The sequence below is a fragment of the Lepus europaeus genome, chromosome 1 (genome assembly GCF_033115175.1).
Source record: "Lepus europaeus isolate LE1 chromosome 1, mLepTim1.pri, whole genome shotgun sequence".
NCBI classification, from domain to species: domain Eukaryota; kingdom Metazoa; phylum Chordata; class Mammalia; order Lagomorpha; family Leporidae; genus Lepus; species Lepus europaeus.
This window is the reverse complement of record NC_084827.1, coordinates 66,269,758-66,296,805: the sequence shown is the minus strand read 5'-3', so window position 1 is coordinate 66,296,805 and position 27,048 is coordinate 66,269,758. Positions and strand designations below refer to the sequence as shown.

General features: G+C 49.3%; 1 protein-coding gene across 1 annotated transcript in view; it reads left to right on the top strand.

Annotated features, from left to right (window-relative positions):
- The window catches only part of CFAP221 (cilia and flagella associated protein 221), an 81,850-nt gene that overhangs the window by 1,647 nt on the left and 53,155 nt on the right, over window positions 1-27,048 (top strand). The window contains exons 2-5 of the mRNA XM_062199161.1: window positions 567-667; window positions 11,124-11,210; window positions 11,388-11,486; window positions 14,969-15,069. Of these exons, the coding sequence (XP_062055145.1) occupies window positions 567-667; window positions 11,124-11,210; window positions 11,388-11,486; window positions 14,969-15,069 (388 nt within the window). The remainder of the gene's footprint in view (window positions 1-566; window positions 668-11,123; window positions 11,211-11,387; window positions 11,487-14,968; window positions 15,070-27,048) is intronic.

Sequence of the window (27,048 nt, the reverse complement as noted above, 5' to 3'; positions counted from 1 at the left end):
CTGGACGCTTGGTGGGGCTCCGTTGTTTTAACCTTGTTCTCAAAACCTTAAAAAAAAAAAAAAAAGCAAAGGTATTCACCTTGCAACAAAGGCAATTTGAGACTTGCTTTCCACAGTGATGGTGCTTTAGAGCTTCAGGATCATTCCATCCAGAGGAAATCAGACAGTGAAAGTTACATACACGGTAATAAAAGCAACACTTGGTTGGTTGGGTATTGTGGACTGAGTGTTCATTACACAGTAAGTAACCTCAATGCTGGAGCAGACAGGGCGAGTGTGCTCTCGGCGAGCCGGTGTTTGATGGCAAAGACGGGGACAAACACATGAAGAGCCAGGTACTTCACTCAATAATTGGCACTGTCTGCATTTGTATTGAGATGGTAGCGCTTGCCACGTGATGTGCAGACAGAGGGAGAAGTCACGCCGTCGTGGAACAGAGAATTAAAATTGTCGAGAATGTGATCTGAAACTGTCTCATGCTTAAAGTGCCCTAATTTAATAGGACCCTCTGGAACGTCACACCCCCTTTGATGTCTCACAGGTACTGATGTGCTTTGTTTTTCTAGAGGTTTACGCAAAACTTCTGAAGAATAAAGTCATAGAAGCAAGGCCGGGCATCGTGCATTTTGGCGGTTATCAAGTGGAAAAGCAACACCAGCAAACTCTGGTAGGTGCTTTCTCAGTGCCATCGTTAGTCACGGTAATGAGGTGACAGGAGTGTTCTGGGTCTGTAGTACGCACGCATCCAAGAGCGGTGTCATCAGCCACAGCGCCCGTGTGAATGAGGCCAGAGAGGTCGTTCTAGCAGGAGACACCTCGAAGGTGCGTGCGTGGCCTCGGACAAGTGACTTCCGCCCTGCTGTGGGCTCCTGCCAGCACGCTGCAGAGTTGCGTCTGGGTGGCCAGCTACTGGCCTTCATGTTTTACAGGACTTAATTTCGTTCTTCTACAGGGACCAGCTCCTTGGAGGTTGTAGTGTAACGTTCATTATATAGGTAGGGAAGCTGAGATGTCAAAATGTTATATGATTCCTTCAAGGGTACAGACCGACTCAGCAACAGAGGCACAGTTTCACTCAGGCTCCCTTCCTCCAAACCACTCCTCCTCCCTTTCCTGGGAGCTGCTGGACAGGGTTTCCACTTAAGCTGCTTGGGTCAGATGCTAAGGCACCCAGCTCAGAATTTGTCTAGGAAGCAGGGGCCAGGCTCCAGAAGAAACATGGAATGCTGTTCTGGAGAGTAGGCAAAGCCCATGGGGACCTCCCTACACACACATACCCAGTCCTGGGGCCAACCCTTCCTGGTCCCCTTCTCTGACCTGGAGGTTGACCAGGGTGGGCTCTGCTTGACTGCAGGGTCCCACTTGTACTAACCTGTGTGCAAATGGACCTGAACATTGTTCTGCAACCTCAGAGACCTCCACTGATGTCCCACCAGGCAGGCCATCTCAGACCCCCACGCCAGGTGCAAGGTCTGAGCCACAGTGACCTCTGAGCATGTACTGGGCAGGGGGAGAGGGGAGCTGTCTTCAGCTGGGTCCTCTGAGGCCCCCACCTTTGTAGGTGGTGTTCCCTCTTGGGCCCTGTGCCCAACCCAGTACTCCAATACTCTACTTTGAGGTGTACACACACTCTTAAGAACTGTGTCTTTAAGTCGGTCATTTTAAGAAAGACTTCTGATGATGGTGTTACACTGTCCAGAGAGGGGAACCCCTGGAGGAAACTGGTAAACAGTAGAGTTGTCAGGAAAGGAAATGCGGTTCCCAGCGGACAGAGGAGAACACTGGTTCTCTGAGTCCTTACGCTGAAGTTGGCAGAGAGAGAACAGGCCAGGAAAGGAAGCGGCAGAGGCCGCGTGTTTCCTCTTAGGAAAAGGACTAGGCTCAGTACTGTGAGTGTGAACTTCACCAGAAGCCCCCAGGGACCCCTTTCTAAGATGGTAGCACCGGAGACCAAAGTTAACGATTCGTCTGGAGCCTGTGTTTCCCAGTCTGTAGGGTGGGGCAGATCTGGTTATTCCTGGTTACCCGGTGTTCAGCAATGAGACATGTGCCAAAAGCTAAAGTAGAATGCCATTGCTCGCTCTTTACCGTCTTCTTTCTCTACAGCTTGACTGAGATATAAGTCACGTATAATTCACACGTTTCTGGCATAGTACGCTTGAACGGTTTTCGTATGTTCATGGAGTTGTGCAACTATCCCCACAACCTAGGGGGAGAACACTTTATCACTCCTAAAAGAAACCCCACACGCATCCTCAGGCACTCCCTGTCCCACATTGCCTCACGTTCCCCAGACACCCACACGCAGGCGCCTCACCCAAAGGAACCACGCATCTATTTTCCGTCTGTATAGACTCACCTATTCTGGACATTGCATAGAAATGAAGTCATACAACGTGCTGTTTCAAGACTGTCTTGTTCCACTTAGCCTAAGTGTTATATAGGCGCTGTGAGTCAGTTCTCTATCCCTTTCTAATTCTGAGTCACACTCCGTTGTCTGGATAGACCACGTTTGGTTGGCCCATTCATCAGTTACTGGACTTTGGGGGTGTTTCCTCCCTGGGACTGTTACAAAGATGCTGCTATACATATTCACGTTCAGGTTCTTGTCCGGACGCCTTTTCAGCTCTCTTGGATTTTGATTTGCATGGTGTGTTACTTTTCTGTGGCTGCCATAATAAATGACCACATCAGACTGTTAAGAAACCGAGAATCTGTTTTCTTAGTTCTGGAATCCGAAATCAAGGTGTCAACAAGGCCGCACCTCTTCCAGAGGCTCTTGGGGAGAATCTTCTAGTCTCTAGCGAGTCCAGGTGTTCTTTGGCTCGTGGTTGCTAATTCCATTCTCTGCCTCCATCTTCGTTTGGCTTCTCATCTGTCTCTGTGTCTTCTCCCCTTCTGCTTTTTTTTTTTTTTTTTTCGTTTTTGATTTGTTTATTTGAAAGAGAGAGAGAGAGAGAGAGAGAGAGATCTTCCATCCATATGTTCACTCCTCAGATAGCTACAACAGACAGACTGGGCCAGGCCAAAGCCAGAACCTGGAGCTCCATCTGGGTCTCCCACATGGGTGGCAGGGGCTCGAATACTTGAGCCATCATCCACTGCCTTCCGGGACACATTAGCAGGAAACTGGACTGGAAGACGACCCCTGGGACTGGAATCCATACTCCAGCATGGGAGGCCAGCGTCGCAGAAGGTGGCTTAACCTGTGCACTGTAATGCCTGCCCTCCCCCTCCTGCTCTTTTAAGGACACTTGTCATCGCATTTAAGGCCCACCTGGGAAAATCCAGGATGATCTGAACTTAATAATATCTACAAGGATGTTTTTCCCACATTTTCACATTCATGGGTTCCGAAGGTTAGGATATGGGCATATGGTTTTGTAGCCAGTATTCAATTTACTGCAGTCTCTTTTGAGTTTCCCTAATGAGTAATGATGTTGAGCATCTTTTCATGAGCTTATTGGCCATTTGAAGGCCATATTTAGAGAAATATCTGTTCAAAGCCCTTGTCTATTTTGTAATTAAGTGATTTGACTCTTTTATCGTTGAGTTTTGAGGGTTATTTGTGTATCCTGATCACATAACCCTTATCAGACATATGATTTGCAAGTATTTTCCCCATTCTGTGGGTGGGTCTTCATCTCTCTTTATAGTGTGCGTTGCAGTGTGACTATTTTTTAATTTTGGTGAAGTTCAATTTATTTTTCCTCTGTTCTGGATCTCTTGTAATTCCATATGAATAGTAGGATCAATTTGTCAATTTCTACATAGGAATTGATGGGAATCACTTTGAATCTACAGATCAGTTTAAGGAATCTTGCAATCTTATTAAGTCACAATTCTTGTTCATGACAGATTTTATAATTTGTACACCTAGCTTTGCATTATTTTCCACCTATGTGGGTGCCAGGGAAGAGGGTTCACCATTTGGGGAGTGAACCAGTGGTTGGAAGACCTCTCTGTCTGTCTCTCCCTCTTTCTCTAAGTCTGCCTCTCAAATAAGTAATAAATAAATCTTTTAATAGCAACAACAAAAAGGACACCATTTGAGCTGCCCATGTTCCCCATCAGGGTGCTTGGGTCTGTGTCCCCTGGCTCCAGGCCTGATTCCAGCATCTGGTTAATGAACAACCAGGGAGGCCTTGGTGATGGCTCAAGTATTTGGGTCCCTGCTGCCGGTGTGAAAGACCGGGATTGACTTCCTTGCTCCCAGTTTTGACTTGGCCCAGTTTTGGTCATTGTGGGCTCTGGGGAGTGAACCGGTAGATGGACGTGCTCCCTCTCTCCCTCTCTCTCTCTCATTCTCAAATAAATAAATACTAAAACAACAATTAAAATACCAATATGAACAAAAGCAAGGAATTTTTCAGGTTGTAGAAGGTATTTGAAAACAGCCGAGCAACTTGAACATGATCCCAGATGGCTTAGTCAGCTTTTTGTTACTGTGATGAAAACACCTGAAGCAACTAACATTCTAAAGAGAAAAGGATACTGTGTCTCACAGTCCCGGAGGTTCAGATCCCCAGTGCTGTGGTCCTATTGACTTGGCATCTGCTGATGGCTGTGGATGGCGATGGCCGAGCCCAGGTAGAGGGAGGATCACGTGCAATCCAGGAAGCAGCAGAGAGCCTGAGCACCACTGGCTTTAGCACCAGCCCTCTTGGGAGAGCCACCTTCCCAGGGAAGTCCCCAAGTGCCTGGAGGGCGTTTCACTGGACCCCCCACCACCCCCTAAACGCCATCCCTGGATTAAGTTTCCATCCCCTTCAAGAGCCAAAAAGCTTTGGCTTCCAACCTTAGCGCCGGCAGAAGAAGGTGGCCTGAAGAAGTAAGAGGGAAATACTTGGCGGAGGGGAGCACCTTACCCGTAGGGAAGGGTATAAAAAGGGCCTGTGCTAAGGAGAAGGCATTTGGGATGGCCCAAAAGCAGAGCGGGAGGACGGGAGAAGACATTCAGAGCACAGAGGAAGACGTGGGTGGCAGTTCAGGGAGAGCAAGCAGGTGGGTGGTGCCTTCTGCTGTACCTGGGGTGTGGGGCTTTGCAGGGCGGCAGCGTGGGAGGGCTGGGCAGCACGGGTTAGGAACAGGCGGTTAACGCAGTGTTCCTGAGCAGGGAGCGTGCACTCGAGGAAGGAATTTTGGAGGAGTGCTGTGGTTCTCCACCTTTTCCTTTTGTTGTCATCCCCCCACCCCCACCCCCAGGAGAGCAGCAGGATTTTGTAAGGTTGGATTGAGCTTTCAAAGGTCCTAAGGCCATAGTAACAGCTAAGATCATTTCGTCCTCCCACAAATAGATTTCCCTCCCCTCGTGAGTGGTCCTACCTCCATTGAGAATACGTAGGAAGCAAGATGTAATGATTGGAAGTGATATGAAGCCTCCGCGGAGCTTCGCTCTGCTGGGGAGTGGAGGCCATGCCTGTCTTTTCCTAGTGCTGCTTCCCTGAGTACCCAGCGCGACACCAAACCTGCAGAAGGAACTCAACAAACACCTGTGCATGCAGGGCATGGAAGCCACGTTCTTGGAGGAGGGTGACTTGGCACAGACTCGCTTGTCCCAAGTGAAAACAGTGTCCAGTCTAAGCGGTCACACCGCTACTGTCAGACACTGGAACAAGCAGAAATAGATGAAAAGCACAAAATGATTTCACCTTAATGCCATTCTGGGAGCTCTTGGGAGAGGCAGCTTCCTGTTTCCACAGGTGAGGTTCAGTGGAGTCTTGCCAAAGAAGGGGGCAAATCCAACAAGTCTGCTTTTGTCTCGGTTTTGCTACAGGAAGCAAGGTAAATTGCCCGTGAATGGAATGATTGTGTGTTTAAAACCACGATAACTTGTTCATTAACATTTGACATCGATCCAGGTCTGGCCGAGGATTTGGAACATTTTGGTTGAATTCATGTTGAAATCAACATTCCAGTTTACCTTAAAATGTGAAATAATGGTCTCCTGTTGTTGTTTTTTTTTTTCCCCAAAACCAAGACCCTTAGTCTTTCCATGGAATGATTTTTGCCTAGGAAATTATATTTATCAAGTAATCATCCATCCATTTTCTCATGAGACGACTAGCATTGCTGTTGTCAGCTCAAAACAAAATTATTAGCCTGTGAAGCATTATCTTAAATAAATGAGCAGTTCCCTCTGGATTTCTGAAATAACAATATTAGTTTTCCATTCTCTGTGACAGCCTGTAGGGCGCCTCGGAAACTTGCTTCTTAAAGTTAGAGCCAGGAATCCCAGCGGCTTCTCCCCGGTGTGTGGAGATTGAGGGAACTGACGCCACCACGCAAACAGCATCTTCCTGGGGCATCCACCTTCCCCTCCAGTTGTGCAGAAATGTAGCAAGCATGCCTCTGAAGCTGAAACACTCTAAGGAAATTCACAGGGCTGCTTGGATTTTCCCCAGATCCCTGGGAGGTTAAGTGTCACCCTTTACTGAGAAGCTGTGCTGCTGAGAGGGAGGTCTTAAAGACCCTCAACTCGGAGGCTGGCGGTTGTGTTTGGGGAAATGCTAAGGTAGGTGCTTGGGGTTGGAGGTTAGCCCTGAGACCCCCAAGTCCCCGGAGGGCAGTTCTGCTGCTCGCTCCAGGGAGTGAAGAGACTTGCCAGGCCCACGGAAGGGAAGTCTGAGAGGCAGAGACCTCCGGGCAGGGCTCCAGGAGAGCTGTGGGCCTGTGGGGACATACCTGCAGATCTTGAGTAATGGCCGTCAGTTCTGTGAGTACTTGGTATGTGGTTGGTGCTTTTTTTTCCCTGATGTGCTTTTTTTTTTTTTTTTTTTTTTCATTTTGGGGGGAGGGTCAATATGGTGCCTGTGGAGGCCAAACCACAAAATGGGCTCCCACAGGGTCGGCCCCAGGAGAACTGAGATCCCATGGGATCAGGAGTCTGCTGACCCCATAAGTGGAAGACAGGACAAGATCTTCAACATTTTTTTCTCACGTTACTCAGGTTTTGTTATATCTTTAAATAAACTTTGAAATACAATTTTTTTTTGACAGGCAGAGTGGACAGTGAGAGAGAGAGAGACAGAGAGAAAGGTCTTCCTTTGCCGTTGGTTCACCCCCCAATGGCCGCTGCCATTATTATTATTATGACAGTTTAAGATGTATTGTATTTATTTGAGAGGCAGAGTTAGAGAGAGAGAGAGGGAGAGACAGAGAGAGTGGTATTCATCTGCCGATTCACTCCCCAAAAGGCTGCAATGGCCAGGGAAGGCTGAAGCCAGGAGCCAGGCGCTTCTTCCAAGTCTCCCATGCAGGTGCAGGGGGCCAGGCACTTGGGCCATCTTCCACTGCTTTCCCAGGCCATTAACAGGGAGCTGGATCAGAAGTGGAGCAGCCGGGACTCAAACTGGTACCCATATGGGATGCCGGCATCACAGGTGGCGACTTCACCTGCTGTGCCACAGCACTGGCCCTGCAACACAGTCTTTGAAAGAACAAAGAACACAGGTGATTGTCGCAAGCAATGATTACCTGTAATCAGAAGAGAACTTGAGGATCACCAGACTCGCCAGTATTCCGCATGTCGTTTGGAAGTCAGTCTCTGGGACGGCGACCTTGTTTTCTAAGATGCAGAGAGCAAGTTGTTCATTTCTGGCTGTCGTGTGTTCAGTTTTGTTGTTGCAAGTGCAAGAGCTCCCTGACACCCTGTCGCCCGGAGCTGTGTCGTCAGAAGGAGGATTCCTGTCCCACCGCCCCGCCATCTGTAGGCTGCCTTCTCTGCTGACTGGCACGTGGGAACCCGTGTGTGGCCTTTCGGCCTTGGCGTCTCCATAGAAGGGAAAAACCGTCTTTGTCTTCCTGCACGCCTTCAACCTAAGTAGCTGCATTATTTTGTTTGTTATTTGAGTTTGTTACTTCTTACTTCTCCGTTGATCCAAATGAACAATTCTAGATCAAGAATTTTAAAGGTGAATATGGGAACCTGGTATCCGAATAATGTATGTTTGTTATCACAAATGGCCTCCATGTCATTTTACTCTTTAACAAGATAATTTAGTATTTTCTTCTTGCTGAGTGTTTTCCTCACTGGACAATACAGATGTCGTCTCGTGAACTCTGACGTGCGGCCTTCGTGTTCAAATGAGTATTGGGTATATTTGGGTTTGCTCTGCCACGCTCCGCGTGGAGGAAGGGTCAGGTTCCTTTCTCTTCCTGCATTAGGATCTGGGTCAGCCCCTTGCCCACAGGTGCAGGCTGGGTCTCCAGTCGTAGCATTTCTGGTTCCTGTCTTCCTTTGGAGCAAACTGGGATACGGGAGTAGCTGAGCCAGCCCAGCGGCCTGGAGACCAGGTCACAGGTCTTCCACCCATGACGTCACGTGTTACAGACTGACCAAAACCAGTGAAATTATTTCCAGTTGTCAGGTGGACACTGAGCCTGCGCCTCCTCTGCCATGCCTTGCTAGCCCGTGCTCTGAGAAGTAATTCTGCTACACACGTAGAGGCGTGTTGGCCAGCAGGCGTAAAGGTCATTGTGTTGTCATCTCCAGGATGTCTCCAGTGTACTCCTGGCACAGAAGCTTTGCAGGCAGCAGGTGCAGCAGCTGGCCGACAGGATAAATATGGGCCCAAGGCGGGGGGGGGGGAGGGGGGGAGGTCCTGGGACTTATATCTGAATGATGATGGGTGGGGAAGGGCAGGTGCTTGCCTCCCACATCAGAGTGCCTGGTTTGAGTCTTAGGTCCTCAGCTTCCAATCCAGCTTTCTGCTATTGCACACCCTAGGAGGCAGCAAATGACGGCCCAAGAGCTCGGGTCTCTGCCCCTCACATGGGAGACCCAGGTGCAGTTCCTGGGCTCTGGCTTCAGCCTGGCCCAGCCCTGGCTGTTGCAGGCATTTGGAGCATGAAGCAATGAATGGGAAATCTCAATAGCTCGTTCGCTCGCTCTTTCTCCCTCCCCTTTTCGCCACCCCCCTCTACCCCTACCTGTTGTTCCGCCTTCCAAATAAATAAAAATAGACCAAAAAGAGATGCAGGTAATTTTAAAAAATAATGACATGATATTGGATTTCTGGGTTCTCGTTCCTCTTGTTTGAGGGAGAGATGCCTAGGTACCATTTCCAGTTAATCCAGTTATCCTTCCACTGATTCAAAAGACCCTGCAGCGGCCACTTAGGGGAGCGTAATAGATGCTGTCCAGCGGCCATTATGGAGCGTGGGCACTGGCTGGGGATCTGTGCGAGCTCACCAAGCATGCCTGGGGTGCTCATAGCTGTTTCCTTCCAAGGTCAGCCAACCCGCGGGGTGCACATTAAACCCAGTGCACACGCCCCTGTTTGCTGCACTGTGCTTTCTGAATTACCATAAGTAAATGACAGATGACAGAGCCCCCAGCTCCCAGTCGCACCTGGACCCTTAGCTTGAGGCCCTCATGGGCCTCACGCCCCAACCCTTGGGAAGCGCAGGGACAGAGCTCTTTGTGTTAAGCGGCACCTCTCCGTCCCCAGGCAGCCCCCCAACCCAGGGCTCTGAGTGTGCCAGGCCCAGCCCACCTATCCTCTCAGGGTCTCTTGGAAGGACCACTGTGTGGGCCGGGCCCCAGGGAGCCCTGTGCTTCGCCAGGTCCGCTCCTACGCAGGGTCTTTGGGAGGACAAGAGAGAGCTGGGAAGGGCCGGCGCGGTGGAGTAGTGGGCTAAGCCTCTGACATCCTATATGGGTGCGGGTTCAAGCCCATCCAGCTCCCAGCTAATGGCTTGGGAAAAGCAGCAGAAGATGGCCTAGTACTTGGACCCCCGCACCCACCTGGGAGACCCAGAAGAAACTCCTGGCTCCTGGCTTCGGATCCGCTCAGTTCTGGCCATTGTGGCCATTTGGGGAGTTAAACAGTGGATAGAAGTTCTCTTCCCCTGTCTGTAACTCTGCCTCTCAAATAAATAAATAAAATCAGGAGGGGGGGAGGGGGGGAGAGAGAGACCTGGGAAACCTTTAGTTTTTGCTTTTTCAGGTTTTTTTTTTTTAAGGGAAGATGTACCCAAATAGGCTCAGAACTGTGGCAGCAAGTTGTTGTTAGCATGTACACAAGTCAGACCTTTCAACACGTGCCAGCGCGAGCGTGCCTTTTGCAGGAGATAGCGCCTCAAATCTCAGGGCCTCAGTGGACGTGGGACGCGGAGACCCTGTGGCCGGCCCTGCGCGGGCCTAAACATTGGAAATCAGTGTCCTCTTCTCCATGCCCTGACCCGGGCCAAGCCCAGATCCCCGGAACCCAAAGCTCCTGCCCCCATCTCCCCTCTGTCCCTGGAGCCCCAGCCAGTTCACCCACCAGTGATCCTGCCACCCAGGGGCTCCTGGCTCTCCTGCTACCATCCGGCAATATCCCTGGTCGTCTTCCCTGGGGATGGGCAGGAGGCGGGCCCAGCCACTGTCTCTCTCCTGATTTTCTGGCAGCCTGGGTGTCCTCTGGCAAGTGGGGAACCTGTAGGAGCTGGAGCCATTTTTTTTTTAAAGATTTATTTATTTATTTATTTGAAAGTCAGAGTTACACAGAGAGAGAAGGAGAGGCAGAGAGAGAGAGAGAGAGAGAGAGAGAGAGAGAGATCTTCAATCCACTGGTTCACTCCCCAAAGGCCATAACAGTCAGAGCTGAGCTGATCCGAAGCCAGGAGCCAGAGCTTCCTCCGGGTCTCCCTTGCAGGTGCAGGGGCCCAAGGCCATAGCAGAGCTGGATCGGAAGTGGAACAGCTGGATCTCGAACCGGCGCCCATATAGGATGTTGGCAAGGCAGGCAGCGGCTTTGGTCACTACACCACAGTGCCGGCCCCAGGGGCCAGTTTCTGAGCTCAGGCCAATCACAGGACTGAGTGGAAGTCCAGAGCCAGAGCAGGTGGTGGAGCTCCAGGACTGGGGCAGTGGAAAGGCTGGTAACTGGGAGGGGGCCTTGGGAGCTGCAGGCTCTGATATTTTTCTTAAGGGGGTCTGGAAGTTCAGGGGACCTATTGCATTAGTCTTTAAATATTTGCTGTATTTATTTTGTTAGTCTGCAAATGGTGTATGGCATATTTAAAAACCTTTTAAAAGTGCATTAGACCTGCCTAACAGGAGGGGGTATGAGGAACGGAGGAGATGGCTTTTGGCATACGCACAACGGTGACTCTCCTCTGACGTCTCTTCTCCCCAGCACCTGGTCAACGTTTCCGACGAAGACACCCACATTCATATTTTACCTCCGCAGACCAAGTACTTCCAGATCAGCTATGTGAAGAAGGTAAGCAGCGTGGGGCCACCTGCTGTCCCCCCCACCCCAGGGTCCTTGGCCGAGCCGTGGGCCTCTGTGTGTCAGGCCTGCCTGGGACGGTGTGTGCTGTGTGGTCACACACAGCGCTGCTGTCTGCCTGGTCTAGGGAGGGGGGCTCATCCCAACCGCAGCCTGCCTGTCTTCCAGGAGCACCACCTTGTCCCTGGCCTGTCCCTCAAGGTCACCATCATATTTTCTCCAGATGAGTGGCGGTATTATTATGACTGCGTCCGTATTCACTGTAAGGTACGTACGTTTCTGAAAGTTGCTTTTTGTTTGTTTTTTGGATGGCAGGTCAGAACTTATGTCCTCCAGGATAGAGAGGGGAGAGATGGAATGGCCAGGGAGCGCTCTCTCAGCCCAGTGCCTGGCGGCCCCAGGTCAACAGGCTGATGGCAGAGAGGCTCGTGGTCCCGGTGACATGGGTCCCAGTTGGGAAGGGTCAGCAGCCAAGAGCCTGGGCAGGGGCGGGAAACCCTGTTGGCTGCAGGTTTCCCACTGCCCCATGCCGGAAGCCTCGGTTACCACAGGCGGCTGCAAGGCGGTGAAGGCTCTGACTAGCTTTGCTGTACCCCTCCAGGTGCTGGGCCAGGTTAACCTTCCCTCCGAGGTGCGATTATCCACCCCAGGGCTGTCCTGTGTCCGGCGCCGGGGGTGTCCGCAGAGGCAGCCCCCTGAAGACCTCTGGCAGCCTGACCCGGGCACTGTGCACCTTGAGCTCTCGTGAGCCTCTTCTAGGTCAGCTGATTCACCCTCTGCCCTGGGTCAGAATCGACGCCAGGTGTTGTCAATCCCCTGAAACCTGTCACATCCACCCCCCTTTGCCCCACATTCCAGGCCCAATCCAGCAGCCTTAAGCTTAGCTAAATTCAGAGTTTCAAAACTAGATGGAGGGGACAGGCGTTTGGCCTGGCATGTGGCCAGGTAGGGGCCACATCATTGCCGTGCATTCCTGATCCGTGTGCCTGGAGTGCAGTCCCACCTCTGCCTCCCCATCCAGCTTCCTGTGCCTGGGGCAGCAGAGCACGGCCCTGGTCCTTGGACTCCTGTCACCCATGTGGGAGAGCTGCATGGAGCTCCTGACTCCTAGCTTCAGCCTAGCCCAGCCCTGGCTACGGGCATCTGAGAGCGAACCCCCAGATGGAAGATCTGATCTCTCTCTCTCTGTTTCACCACCTTTAAAATAAATAAAAATGAATAAACTTAAAAAAAAAAAAAGAATGCTGTTTAGGATGCCTGCACCTCATAGTGGAGTGCCTGTTAAATTCTCAGTTCCAATTCCTGATTGGTTTCCTGCCAGGACAGACCCTGCGAGGCAGTGGTGATGGTTCAAGTCATTGAGCTCCTGCCACCCACATGGATGATCTAGAAGGAGTTCCTGGTTCCCAGCATCAGCTCAGCCCAGCCCTGCCTGTTGTGGGCATTTGGGGAGTGAACCAGTGGATGGGGAGAGCTCTCTCTCTCTCACAAATATGAAAAATACAACTAAAATGGAATAGTATTATTTATTAACAAACTCATTTCCTTTTTAATTTTTTTTCAAAAGTGTTTTCATTACTTACAGTCTATACATTAAGGTGATTTATCCTGAAGACTTTACACTTTGATTTTCTTTTTATAGAAAAAGCTCTAAAGTTTTACAAACCTGATTTTTTAAATATACATTTTCTTCTTATTATTTCACATTATCATATTAGAGCTTCTTGCCCGCAAGGGGAGGGAAACAGCCTTATTTTTGAAAAGTCTGAAAATAAAACCAGAATTTTACTTTCAGAAGGAATATTCTTGCACTGGTATTGTGGTGAAGCAGGTTCTGCCTGCACCCATATCAGAGCGCTGGTTCCAGTCCCGACTGCTCCACTTCCAATCCTGCTTCCTGCTGCTGTGCCTGTGTGGAAGACCCAGATGGAGTTCCTAGGTCCTGGCTTTAGCTTGGCCCCAACCTGGCTGCGGCCATTTTAGGAGTGCACTAGCGGGTGGAGTGCTCTATTTCTCTGTTTGTTGCTCTGAATTTTCAGATAAATAAATAAATCTCTAAAAAAGTGAAAAATAAAGAACATGCTATACTAATCAGAAGAAAAATCCCTAGAACAGGCATTGTGTAGAGTGCCAGGTATGTTTCCTGTTATTTAGTGGTAACACTAATAACAATACTCCACATTTGTGCAGTATTTAAAATTGTTTTTAATGAATTGCTTGAGAGTCAGAGAAAAAGAGACAGACAGACAGACAGCTCCCATCCACTGGTTCATTCCCAAAAAATGCTTGCTGGGCCAGGCCAAAGCCGGGATGCAGGAGTCCAGTCCAAGTTGCCCACGTGGGTGGCAGGGTCCTAAGTACTTGAGCCACCACCTGCTGCCTCCCAGGGTGTGCATTAGCAGGAACCTGTAGCCAGCAGCAGAGATGGGACTTGAACCTGGTCCAGTATGGAATGTAGGTGTCCCAGTGAGCATCCCCAGCACCAGGCCAAACCCTCACCCCTATGCGGAACCTTTGACAGTTTAAGCCCATCATCTGCATTAATTCTTAAAACAGCTTTAAGGAAAGGCATGATTATCTCCACCTTGCAAAGGAAGAAGCCAGGCCTGGAGAGGTTAAAGGTCGCACATCATATAGGACTATAAGCAGAAGTCTGTGCCCTGTTGCCCTTAATTGTTTAGTCCTCCATGCTGTCTTAATCACATGACTTAATACTGGTGTCTCTTCCCTTGGGCCACCAAAGATCGTTCCTCACAGTTTTTTCGAAATAGAGCCAGATAGATTATTCTCTCTGTGTCCGTGTGAAGGCACCATTATCTGTAGTTTCTGTGGGTAACAATAAATGCTATTTCACTCAAGTGTACTTAACATTTTCTATATTTTGTTTATGCTAAGAAAATTCAGTGTTTCTAATGTAGTACTTAAGAAAAAAGTTCATAAGAAATTATTTTAAACAAAATTTTATTAAATATCATTTATTTATTAAAATATTAAAAATTCTACTGCACAGCAGGTCAAGCCACTCCCGGGGACACCAGTAACCCATATTGGAGTGCCAGAGAGTCCCAGCTGCTCCACTTCCAATCCAGCTCCCTGCTGATGCGCCTGGGAACCTCCCACCCATGTGGAAGACCCAGGTGAAACTCCTGTCTCCTGGCTTCAACCTGGCCCAGCCCCAGCTGTTGCAGCTACTTGCAGAGTGAACCAGTAGATGGAAGCTCTCTCTCACACGTGTTCTCTTGCATGCTCTCTCTTACTCTCTCATTCTCCCTCTTACTCTCCTACTTGTTCTGTCACTATGCCTCTCAAATAATTATTTTTTAATATTTGTTTATTGGAAAGGCAGAGTTACAGAGAGGCAGAGGCAGAGAGAGAGAAGTCTTTCATCTACCGGTTCACTCCCCAAATGGCCTCAATGGCCAGAGCTGGGCCAATCCAAAGCTAGAAGCCAAGAGCTTCCTCCAGGTCTCCCACGAGGGTGCAAGGGCCCAAGGACTTGGGCCATCTTCTACTGCTTTCCCAGGCCATAGCAGAGAGCAGCCAGGACACGAACCAGCGCCCATATGGGATGCTGGCATTGCAGGCAGTGGCTTTACCTTCTATACCACAGTGCCAGCCCATAATAAATATTTTTTAAAAAGAAAAAGTTTAATGATAGAGACTAGGATAATAAAAAAAGCACCTACAAGTTCCTCTTTAGAGATTATATCTTCAGAAGGTGAAATGACTTTTTTTCTCATCACTTTTAGGGAGATGAGACTTTGCTTGTTCCCATCCATGCCTATCCTGTCATGAACTCACTGGACTTTCCCAAATTTATAAATCTATCAAACGTTCTACTTGGTGAAAGGTGAGTTGCCAAAATGAATAAGTAAAATGTCATTCAATGTGAAAAGTTTAGAGATAATCACATATATTAACACGTAGGCTTGTGTTTTTCCTAATGGAAGTTTATCTTTCCACCTGGGTTAGACAAGACTTAGAGTTGAAAAAAGCAAACAAACCCCTATCAGAATATCTTAAGCAGGCAGGTGTTGTGGTGCAGAGGGTTAAGCTTCCATGTGGGTCGCCCACATTCCCATGTCGGGCTGCCTGGCCCCAGTGCTGGGCAGTCCTCAATTCCACCCCAGGTTTCTGCTAATGCGCCTGGGAGGCAGCCGGTGATGGCCCAAGTGCTTGGGTTCCTGCCAGCCACATGACAGACCCAGAGGGAGTCCCTGGGTCCTGGCTTTGGCCTGGCCCAACCCTGCTGTTGCATGCATTAAGGGAGTGAACCAACAGATGGGAAGATCTCTGTCTTTCTCCCTGTCTCCCCTCCCCTCCCCTCTCTTCTCCTCTCCTCTCCTCTCCTTCTCTGTCACCCTGCTTTTCAAGTAAATAAATCTTTTTATAAATAGAACAGGCAAGACAATTTATTGGGATCATTTAACTAAAGGGGGGAGCCAATCTTTGTCTATAGACAGAGCTCAGTCTAGGGGTTGCAATCAAGCTGCAGGAATTGGGTTTTCTGCATGTCTTGGCTCTGCTGCCCTGTGTTTCCCGGTCGGCAGCCTCCCCCTCAGGGACAAGAGAGCTGCCCAGAGTGCCACAGCCTGGCAGTGGGGGTGACTGCAGGGCTGCAGGGGCTGGGCATGTCCAGCTACTCCCAGGGCTGAGTCTTACTGGACTGACGCGGACCCCACACCCATCCGTTAGCCAGTCTGCTTTTGGATGAAGGGAAGGCAAAGACAACAGAAATTCACTTATGGGAGCCAAACCTCAGATTCTCCCCTTGTTCTTGTTGGGAAAGTGGTTCATGACTCCAGTTGTCCTGTATGATAAGCCGTGTTCTTTCTGTAAATACTTATCGAATGCCACGTACCAGGCTTGGCTGTCCCCGGGGGTATAAAGAAGGTGGATGCTGAGCAGCCAGATACCAGCCTAGAGCTGCCGTGCCGGTTGTCACAGACTGGAATCCTTCTGTACCGGCTGGAAAATGTAGATGAGCCTGAGTCTGCCACCCCCCAGGCCACCTGCCGGGCCCCTCCCTTACCACCCCCTCTCAGTGACTTCAGCAACTAAGCCGTTAATACCTAGCAGTCTGGGGGGCGAAGGGGCATCTGCAGGGCCTGGGCTGTAGCTTTCTGCCCACTCTGAATGTAGGATGCCTGGTGAACACCACCCAGGGTGAAAGCAAGACCAGGACCGGGACTGTGTCGTCATTTGCACCAGTTGCTAAGGGCTGTGGCAGAGCTGAGTGAGAAAGGCATCGCTGACGTTGTGGGAGGTACGCCTTTGCCCCGAGACCACCCCTGCAAGAGTGGAGCCGAGAAATGGTGCAGGCCCGTGTGCATTTGAGGAGCTGTGTAAAGTTAGAAGGGCGGGGGTGCCAAGACTGCCTCCATGGGCCAGTACAAGGCGGGAGGGCCCAGGACACTTCCACAATAGGCCGGAATTGCCAGCACGTGTAGCAGCAGGGTCTTAGGTCAGATTCCTCCGAAGCCCAAACCAAGATTCATTGCACAGGGTTTATTAAGGGATAACTCCTAGGCAGTGAAGGATAGGGCTCTGGGCTCCTGGCTTCAGCCTGGCCCAGCCCTCGCTGTTGTGAGCATGTGGGGAGTGAACCAGCAGATGGAAGATCTTTGTCTTTCTGTCTCTCATTCTCTCTTTCAAATAAAATGAAAATAAATATATTTTTAAAAAAAGTCACCAGGAGAAGTAATGGGAAATGCAGAGAGCATTTATTCTGGACGTGGTCCTGTGGGCCATGCAGCAGTGGGCTCCCACAGCAAGTGGGCCACACGCCTGTCTCAGGGCTGCCAAGGCTCCGTGCACCACAGGGTCATGTTAGCAACAGGGACAGGAGCAGGCAGGATGTCTGAAGTATACACCCAGGGACAGAGCCAGGATGTTGGCGCTTCTGGAGCATTTAAGTCCTATGTTTAGGAATTCACCCAAGGATGCCCGTTTTTAGAATTTACCCTCCTGGCTGATTTTAGAAAGCGTGAGGATAACCAGGGTCAGAGTGGGACGTCTGAATGCTATCAAGTCCTCTCACCGCTCCCGGGTCTTAAAGTGCCTGGCCACATGAGAATGTGTGTTCTTACACCAGCACCGGGAAGGAAGACTGGTGCTGGGAGTTCGCCCCGACATCCACAACAAACTAGCCCAGTCCTGACTTGTGCCGATAAAGAGACTCCATATCAGCTGGACCTAAGTCAGGGTGTCAGGATGACACCACAAAATTGATCTTCAGGGGCAGGCACTTGGTCTGGTTGGGTTTAGACATCAGAGTGCCTGGCTTTGGTTCCTGACTGCAGCTTCCTGCCAGCGCAGACCCTGGGAGGCAGTGGTGATGGCTCAAGTACTTGGGTTCCTGCCATGTGCATGGGAGACTGGGGTGGAGTTCCCAGTTCAAAGCCTCGACCTTGGCCCAGGGCCCCAGCTGTCCCAGGCATTCCGGAAGTGAACCTGTAGATGGGAGCTCTGTTTGTCTCTCAAATTAATTAATTATTTAGTTTAAAAGTTGATCTTGAGGAGGATTCTTTGAAGCCCCTGGCTTGAAGAGAGCCCCCCCCCCCGCCTCCCCCTGCATCTTTGAGAACATCAGGAGAAGCAGGTGCTGTACTTAGGCTAGGGACTCATTTCATGCTTCCCAAATTCGCAGTTGGTTTGAAAGAGCAGCAGAATCTTATGGAAACAAGCTGGCAAGAGTGCCATGTACTTGCCAACATCCTTATTCTTCACATCAGCCCCTACCTGGGTATATTGAATGAGCCTATATTTTAAAATTGATGTTTGGATAAAATAATCACCTTCGTTTACCAAAAGCCTGAATTTTTTGTATACAAAAACTTATCCCATACTTTGTAGTTAAAAATTTCTTTCATTTAATATCCCACTGATGACTTATTTTTTTAGGAGTCTTTTTGTTTATTTGAAAGGCAGAGTGACAGAGCAAGGGAAAGACCGAGAGAGAGAGAGATCTTCCATCCACTCCCCAAATGGCTGCAAAAATCAAAGCTAGTCCAGGCCAAAGCCAGGAGACAGGAACTCCATCTGGGTCTCCCAGGTGCAGGGGCCCAAGCACTTGGGTCATCTTCCACTGCTTTTCCCAGGCACATTAACAGGGAGCTGGACAAGAAGAGGAGCAGCCAGTGCCACAACCTGACACCCCAATGCTGACTTATTAACAATATAGCTACTCATTGTGAGCCAGTTCTTTTATGAATATCAACAGGAAAGAACAGTTATCCAACTCTAAACTATGAGAATCTGCATTCATAATAATGAGAGGGCATCAGTTCCTCCCTCTCATTTAGCACAAGTGGGTACCAATGTGAATAGTCAACAAAGGGAACTTTCCATGGAAGGTCTGAGTTCGTGTTTACTGTGTATTTTTTTTTTTTCACAAGATATTAAATTCTGGACTTCTGGCTCCTGGATAAAGTTGTGAAAAGACTGAAAAACATAAAAATGGGGAAAGCAATATTTCTTTTTTTTCCCAGAAACCTTTTATTTAAGATACACCAACTTCATGCATTTCATAAGTGCAGCTTTAGGAACATGGCTGTTCTTCCCATCATACCCACCCTCCCACCCTCTTCCTCTTCCTTCCCATTCCCATTCTTATTTTTTACTAAGATCTAATTTCAGTTAACTCTACACACATAAGATTAACTCTATGCTAAGTACAGAGTTCAACAAATAGTATGAAAAAAAAAATAAACTGTTCTTCAACAATGGAGACAAGGGCTGTTCAATGTCATTGCACCTCAAAGTGTCAATTTCAGGGGAGGCAATATTGCCCTTTTGGGGTAGAGCAGCCCAAGTTCATGATCAGCATCTGGAGCAAATGAATGTTTGGATCAGGGGCAGTAGTGAAAGGGGGGACATTTTTCTCATTCGTGGTCTTCTAGTCTGTATAAACTCATTACCTTCAAGAGCATACAAATTTTGTGGCTTATATGAAGTTACCAAGTTACTAACAAGGACAAGCAACAGGAGACTTCACACTGTTGTTAGAAAAGATATTCATGGAGGCAACATTGTAGTGTAGTGGGTGAAGCCGCCACCTGCAATGCTGGATCCCTGATGGGCGCCGGTTCATGTCCTGGCTGCTCCACTTCCAATCCAGATCCCTACTAATGCACCTGGGAAAGCAGCAGAGGATGGCCCAAGTGGTTGGGCTCCTGCACCTAGGTGGGAGATCTAGAAGAAGCTCCTGGCTCCTGGCTTCAGCCTGGCCCAGCCCCAGCCATTGTGGCCATTTGGAGAGTGAACCAAGGGATGGAAGATTTCTCTCTTTGTCTCTCCCTGTCTCTCTGGAACTCTGTTTTTCAAGTAAATAAATAAATTTTTCAAGGAAAAGAAGTTATTCATGGATGAATCCCCAACTTTAATATTTAAGAATATAACATAATGAACTTTAATGTCTACCCCAAGCACCGACTGCAAAAATGATGGATAGTTGTCATTCGCTGAGGCTCACCCTGCACAGATTTAGTCACGGTTTGAGGATGTCCCCTAAAGCCTGGTGTTCCGGAAGCTAGGTCTTCAGTGTGGCCACGTTGACGGGCACTGGAACCTGTGGGAGGTGGAGCCCAGTGGGAGTTACTTAGGCCATCGGGGGCACTGCCCTTGGAAGGGGTTAGTGCAGTTCTCTTTGGACCCCAGTTTGTTCCTGGGAGGGTGCATTGCAATAAAAGAGCAAGCCTAACCCCTGAGTCTCTCTGACCTCCTGTCTCGCTGTGTGATCTCTGCCTCTAACACACCCTGTGGTGACACAGCCACGGGGCCTTCCCCAGAGCCAAGGAGATACTGGCACCAGGCTCTTGAACTCGAAAACTCTGAGCTAAATAGGCCTCGCTTCTTTATTACGTGCCCAGCCTCAAGGATTTTGTACATGGCAACAGAAAGTAGGATTGTGCAGTCCCCTAAATTGAGAGAACTTTCTGGGTGCCCCTCCTGCTTTTTTGTGTATATGGCTGTCAGATCCCATACTGAACCCTGTACACACTGCGGCTGCTACAGCATCGCAGATTTGTGGTACCTGCACACGCATTTGCACATAGGCACATGCACACGCATTTGCACATAGGCACATGCACACACACTTTCAGTTGGTTTATAGAAGATAATTACTGAATTCTTGTCAACTTTCACAGGGGTGTAACTAGCAACCAGCCAACTGAATTGTGGCTGTAACTACTTGAAGAGTTTTCTGTTAAGTGCATACGTCCCAGACTTCTCAAATTCTTAATATGTGGCAATGCCAAGACCAAAATGATGTGAACATAAATTGCTTTGCTTTAAAATATTCATTTCTGATTCCGCTGCTTGGTGAGCTTCGGTTTTCACAGAGCTGGTGGAAAGCTATGGGGAACTGTACACTTGACAGCTGGGTGTCTCACTGGCTTTTCTGGCCAATCATAATAGCAGATCATTTAGCTTGGCGGAAATGTGGCCTGCATACAGTCAGCATGTGGCGTCTCCTACCCCCTATTCTGTGACAAAAAGAGACTCCCAATAAATGCTTTTCTCAACAGAAAACACAATCAGTCTGCAGGGGGCTTTTTATCTCCCTTGACATCCAACTGAGCTGCTGCTTTGCCCGTGACTGGCTCTCCTCCCTGCTGCCAGCTGGGCTCCAGCCGCAGGCTCTGTTCCCCAGCCCACCAGCACCGAGCCACCCCAAATTGTATCCTTTACCCCACATTATCTACCACTCTGGGGAGCCGTAAGGAGCTTTTGTCCGTCACATTTACTATTTATATTGATAGTCTCATTTCAAGTGAATCTACTATTTAATTCCTAAAAGGTATGCTTTACTGTGTGGTTCACTCGTGCAAGGCACCTGGGGTGGTCAGATTCACAGATGCAGGAAGTGCAATGGTGGGTGCAGGGGCTAGGGGGCGGGGGCGGGGTTTAATGGGCAGGAGCATCAGTCTTGCCAGCTGTGCAAAGCTCTATGGCTGCATAGGGTGATGGTTCCCCAACAGTCTGATTATGCTGAATGCCGCCAAACTGTACGCTTAAAATGTTATGGCAGTCATTTTTATGTTATGTGTTTTGTACTACTATTTTCTTAAAAGGGCATTTTTGAAATATGAATAGAATAATGAGAGTACTTAGAAATTCGTGGAAGAATGGAATTCAACAACTAGTTTATTTTGGTGCAAAAATGTTTTTGAAATCCATGCACAGCTGTTTCATAGTAGACATTTTTCATGAAATTTCCCAAGACTCTTCATACACACGGACAGATTTTACATCCATTAGTTCACTCCCCAAATGCTTGTCATTTACCAGGACTGCGTCAGGCTGCAACCAGGAGGCTGGATCAGGAGAGGAGCAGCTGGGACCCGCAGCTGGGACCCACACCGGCGCCCATATGGGATGCCAGCGCTGCAGGCAGAAGCTTAGCCCACTGTGCTGCAGCGCCAGCCCGAGGCTGGATCTTACTCCAGGTCTCCCATGTGGGCACCAGGCACCCAGCCACTTATGCCAACACCTGCTGCCTCCTAGGGTGTTATCAGGAAGTTGGAACAGGAAGTGTAGCAAGGACTCGAACCCAGGAACCCCTCGTATGTGTGTCCCTCCAGGTGACAATATCATGTCGTTAAGTTTTCCTGAATTCGGTATCTCTCCAGTCCCCGGAGAGATGCCTGAATTTCTCACGCCAAGTCTGGAGAAGTGACCTCATTTAACACACGTTCTCTGGTGTTTTCATCAACTCCTGGGGCAGGGGTTATGGGCCGAGGGGAGGCAGCTGCACCAACAGGGAGGACTGAGTGAGGCTGAAGGAGGGACTGAATTAAGGGCGAGGGGACAGCTCAGGTGAGGCCCCGGAGAGGGAAGCCCATGGAGCTCCCTGAGGCTCTGGTCCCTGTGCCTCGCACGTGGGTCTAATTCTAGTGTTAAACAAGGGTGGCGTTTGGTTCTCTAGTGCAAAAAATGGATTCCATGCCTGTGACTTGAGCGGCCATATGTCAGTCTGCTTTTATCTGTATTGACTGCCTCATTAAGAGTCATGGGTCTGGAGTGCTTCTGGAACAAGACAAGCCACGTAGGGACGCTCCAAGGAACCTACGTTATCTGAGATGAGGGAGCCTTCTTTGACATTGGAAGCAAATGCTACGCTCTGCTCTTTATGTCTTTTGAAATTTTTGCCCATCTCTTTGGAGGGACAGGGAGTCTGGCTTATCAGGCAACGAATGCTGTGTCTTAGCCCCTGCTGTGTTTGGTTGGTTACACTCTGCACTGACATCTAAAGCTTCCCTGAAGATAACCGGCCAGGGTGCACATCTCCTCCTTCCTCTCTGTGCGCGCCAGGACTGGAGGGCAGGTTGGTGACATCTGAGGAATTGTCCTAGGATCTCTCTGAGCTCAAGCCGCTAGAACAAATTACCGCAGGCTGGATGGCTTCAACACCATTGAGATCACCGTGCCGACTCGGTCTGCTGCTGGCAAGGGCTGGCTGAGCTCCCTCGCACAGGAGGGGTGGGAGGAGGGGGCTCCAGCCCCATCCTCTTCTAAAGACGAATGCCATCAAGACTAGACCTCACTGCCTGCCAAGGTCCCCACCCGCATCACAGGAATCAGATCTGCGACAGATGGGGCCAGAGAGACACTAACAGCCATAGCGGGTTTCCGAGGCCTTTTTGATGGCAGCAGGTTGAAGGAAATGCCCATGAAACTGCTCAACAAATAAAGCGGAAAGGGATCCGTGTCAAAGACGGTGTGAATGGAGAGGAGAACTGCAAACGGGGGGCTGCCGTCAGCCGTCCCCCGGCAGTAGACCTAGGAGAGAACCCAGCACAGCAGTCAGGAGCTGCGGCTCTGGGCACCTGGCTTTAGACCCCACCTCGCCCTTTATTAGCTCTGTGGCTTTGGCCCTCTCTGTCGGTCAGCTTATCCATAAAATGGGAATAGTCATCACTCTTACTTCATAGGATTCGCTGAGATATAATAAGCCTGGTCATTGATAGGCATTAAAGGATACTACAAAAAAAAAAAAAAAAAAAAAAACCTTTACATTTGCCAAAGTAAGATCGTACCCAGAAATGGGGTATGTTCCTGTGTCACAGGCCCCCTAAAAAAGTGGTGACTTAAAATAGCAGTCACCTTTCATTTAGCTCACAAATCTACCCCAGGAGCACAGCTTCATGGGTAAGGCTCATGGCGGCTGCACGGGGAGTCAGCCGGCAGTGCCGGCCTGGGGGCTGAACGATCCATTTCCAAGGTGGTACATGCGCATGCTGGCTGTTACCTAAGGGCCGGGAGCCTGAGTTCTTTCCCTGTAGTCTCTCAACAGCTGCTTGGGCTTCCTAATAACGTGGCGTCGAGGTGCCAGAGTGAGTATTCCCGGAGAAGCAGAAGACACCAGTGTCGTGTCTTGTCTTTGTTTCTTTTCATCTCCTTGAAAGGCAGAGTGACTGAGAGACAGAGAACAAAATCCTCCATTTGCCAATTTATTCCCCAAATGGCCACAGCAGCTGGGGCCCAGAGCTCCATCCGGGTCTCCCACATGGGTGGCAGGGGCCCTAGCACCTGAGCCATCACAGGTTGCCCCCAGGATGCATTAGCAGAAAGCTGGAGCAGACGCGGAAGTGCTGGGACTCAAACCAGCACTCTGAAGAGGGAGTCCCAAGAGGAAGCTTACCACAGTGCCTGCCCCAGTGTCCGCTTCTTAGACCTTGGCCTTAAAAATCCGATGCGGCAACGTTTCCACTGTATTCTGCCTGTGCAGTAGGAGACGAAGGTCCCACCTCTCGATGGGGAGCTGCCAGGGTGCATTACCCCAAAGCCTGCCCACACCCAGGGTTGATTGTTGAGCCCCCTTCCCTACCTATGGAGGGACACAGTGATGCACAGATTCGTCATGGTCGTCCACACTTTTTGATCTAGAAACAATTCCCATGTGAATGAGTACTTGGCAAAGGAAGACTCCTCCTAAGTGTTCTTAATCCTAAAATGAGATGATTGGGCCACTAATCCCAGGCTGCGCTTGGCGTGAGGACCACCACCCACTACTGCCTGTGTTAGAGTGGGCCTTACCCACCCACCTCTGGGAGAAGGCGTCCCTTGATCCTGACGGTGTTTGCCTCGGAATTCTTTTTCTTTATTTTCTTTCTTTCTTTCTTTCTTTCTTTCTTTCTTTCTTTCTTTCTTTCTTTCTTTCTTTCTCTCTCTCTCTCTCTCTCTCTCTTTCTTTCTTTCTTTCTTTCTTTCTTTCTTTTTAAGATTTATTTATTTATTTGAAAGGCAGAGTTATAGAGAGGCAGAGCCAGAGGGAGAAAGAGTGAGAGAGAGAGAGAGAGAGAGAGAGAGAGAGAGAGAGGTCTTGCATCCACTGGTTCACTTCCCAGGTGGCAGCAATGGCTGGAGCTGCACTGATCCAAATCCAGGAGCCAGGAGCTTCCTCTGGGTCTCCCACACGGGTGCAGGGACCCAAGGACTTGGGCCATCTTCCACTGCTTTCCCAGGCCATAGCAGAGAGCTGGATGGGAAGTGGAGCAGCCAGGACACGAACCAGCGCCCATATGGGATGCCGGCGCTGCAGGCAGCAGCTTTACCCACTACACCACAGCACCAGCCCTTGCCTTGGATTTTCAATAAACACGTTCACCAAGGGTGTGTTCCTTGTGCCTTTGGATTCCAGAAATTTGTAGTGCTTCTTGTCAATCAAACTTCCTTCTCCAGACAAAGAAACCAAACCTGTGTGTGGTAGAGTGGCATGGGTATTGAGATTTTTAAATGATAGAATATATTTGATTTTGTGTCATCTACAGAAAGCTCCCAAGATCATTCATTTTCTCAAAAACTCCTTGGAAAAGGACCAGAAAGAAATTTTAGGTTGTATTATTATTTTATTTTATTTACTTCCTGCAAGAAAATGTGTGCTTTCTTCTAAATGCATGCAATTTATGCATGTTCATAATATAAAAGTTCAGTGTTTAAAAGGTGTTGATTTTGGTTTTATTTAAAAATAGGGAATAATTTTTAAAAGTAACTCATGAAAAGTTTATACCTGGCCTTAGCATAATGGCTAAAATGCTTGAACAATGGGTCTAGCATTGTGGCGCAGTGGGTTAAGCCACCACTTGCCATACTGGCATGCCACACCAGAGCTCCAGGTCAAGCACCAGCTGCTTGCTCTGCTTTTGAGCGGGCTGCCTGCCAATACACCTGGGAAGGCAGCAGGTGGTGGCTCAAGTACCTGGGCCCCTGCCACCCCTGGGAGACCCGGATGGAGTTCCAGGTTCCTGGCTTTGGTCTAGCCTTGGAGAGTGGACCTGTGGATGGAAGCTATTTCTCTCTCTCTCTTTCTTTCTCCCTTTCAAATAAGTAAATATATCTTTAAAAATGTTTAAGTAACATGAAGCCTATTAAAAGTGGTGATCTCCTCTAAAAGTACCAACTTGCGCTTGCGTTGCTGTTCTAATTGTCTGTTAGGTTTTATGGAAGAACTCTGACTGCAGTTCCTGCTCGCCTCTGAGGAAGGGCAAGCATCAGATATGCACATTCACCCGTGTGTCTTCATCCTATTTCAGCTCTAGTGGTTGTTAGCAATGGGAATTTAGCTTAGCACTTTTAATTCAACTTAGAAGCCAGTGGGATTCTGCTCTCCAATGACGCAAAACTTCTAAACAAACCAAATTTTGTATTAGCTAAATTTGATCCAAACTCATGGAGACCGTTGTGGACTTAGGAGATGGGGTCACAGAGTGAGCACCTAGGTCTCTGTCACTGGTTCTGCTGGCTCTTCCCAGTCCCCGTACTGGGAATCCTTTGCCCTTAGTGGATTGTGTACTTTTCCAGGTTGGTTAATTCATCAGGAAGTCGGCTTCATGTAATCACCACTAAACAAATATCCTGGCACTTTTTCTATGGGAATTATCAGAGCCGTGAGCCGAGTTGAAAACTCAGTATGTGTGACCAATAGGCCAAGCCCCAGGTGGGTTTTGTTTGTTTGAGTTCAGGAAAATGCAGACAATTAGTGGAAGAGCCCTGAGCGGCAGGCCGTGCCTCTCTGGGACAGCTCTGAGAAGACCCCTGGGCTTTCTGGCCTGAGAGCAGCCCGGCCCACGTGGTCAGCCTATGAGGCCCTGTCTGGACAGTTAAACTCTTCACATTGAGCGTCACCCGCGCTGGCTCACAGCCTAGGGGGCGTGTGCAGCTGGTGTGCCTATGGAAAGTATAATCTTAGTTTGACATGCCAGCTCATGCATGGTGGCAGCTCATGCTCAGAGGCCCACGTGTCTGTTAGCTTGCATTGCGCTGATGACCTGATGGCCCCTCATGAAGAAAATGAGGAAGCATCCCAGACTGAGGTGGACCAGCTACCTCAAGCAGAACCCGATGTGGGACAGCTTTATGCATTTAGTAGAAAAACCCATACAGTCGCTGACTCACTATTGGCTGAAGGGATTGCTCTGTGGGGTGTGGCCCTTAGCCAGGATGTATATCAGAAGCATGGAGCCAGGGGTGGGTGTTTGGCCTAGAGGTTAGGACACTGCTTAAGACACACATTGGGGTGCCTGGGTTTCAGTTCTGACTCCGCTCCCAATTCCAGCTTCTTGTTAACATACAGCCTGGGAAGCAAGATCATTCTGGTCCTTTCAGGTCCTTTTCCAAGGAGTTTTTGAGAGAATGAATGATCATTGTGATGTCTCAAGTAGCTGGGCCCATTTCACCCATGCAGGAGACCTGGATTGAGGTCTGCTGTGGGCGTTTGCACTGTGAACCAGTAGATGGGAGGTCTCTGTCCCAGCACCTTTCCAATAAAAGGACGGGAGGAGAGAGGGAGGGGGAGGGAAGGGAGGAAGGCAGGCAGGCCCGGGGC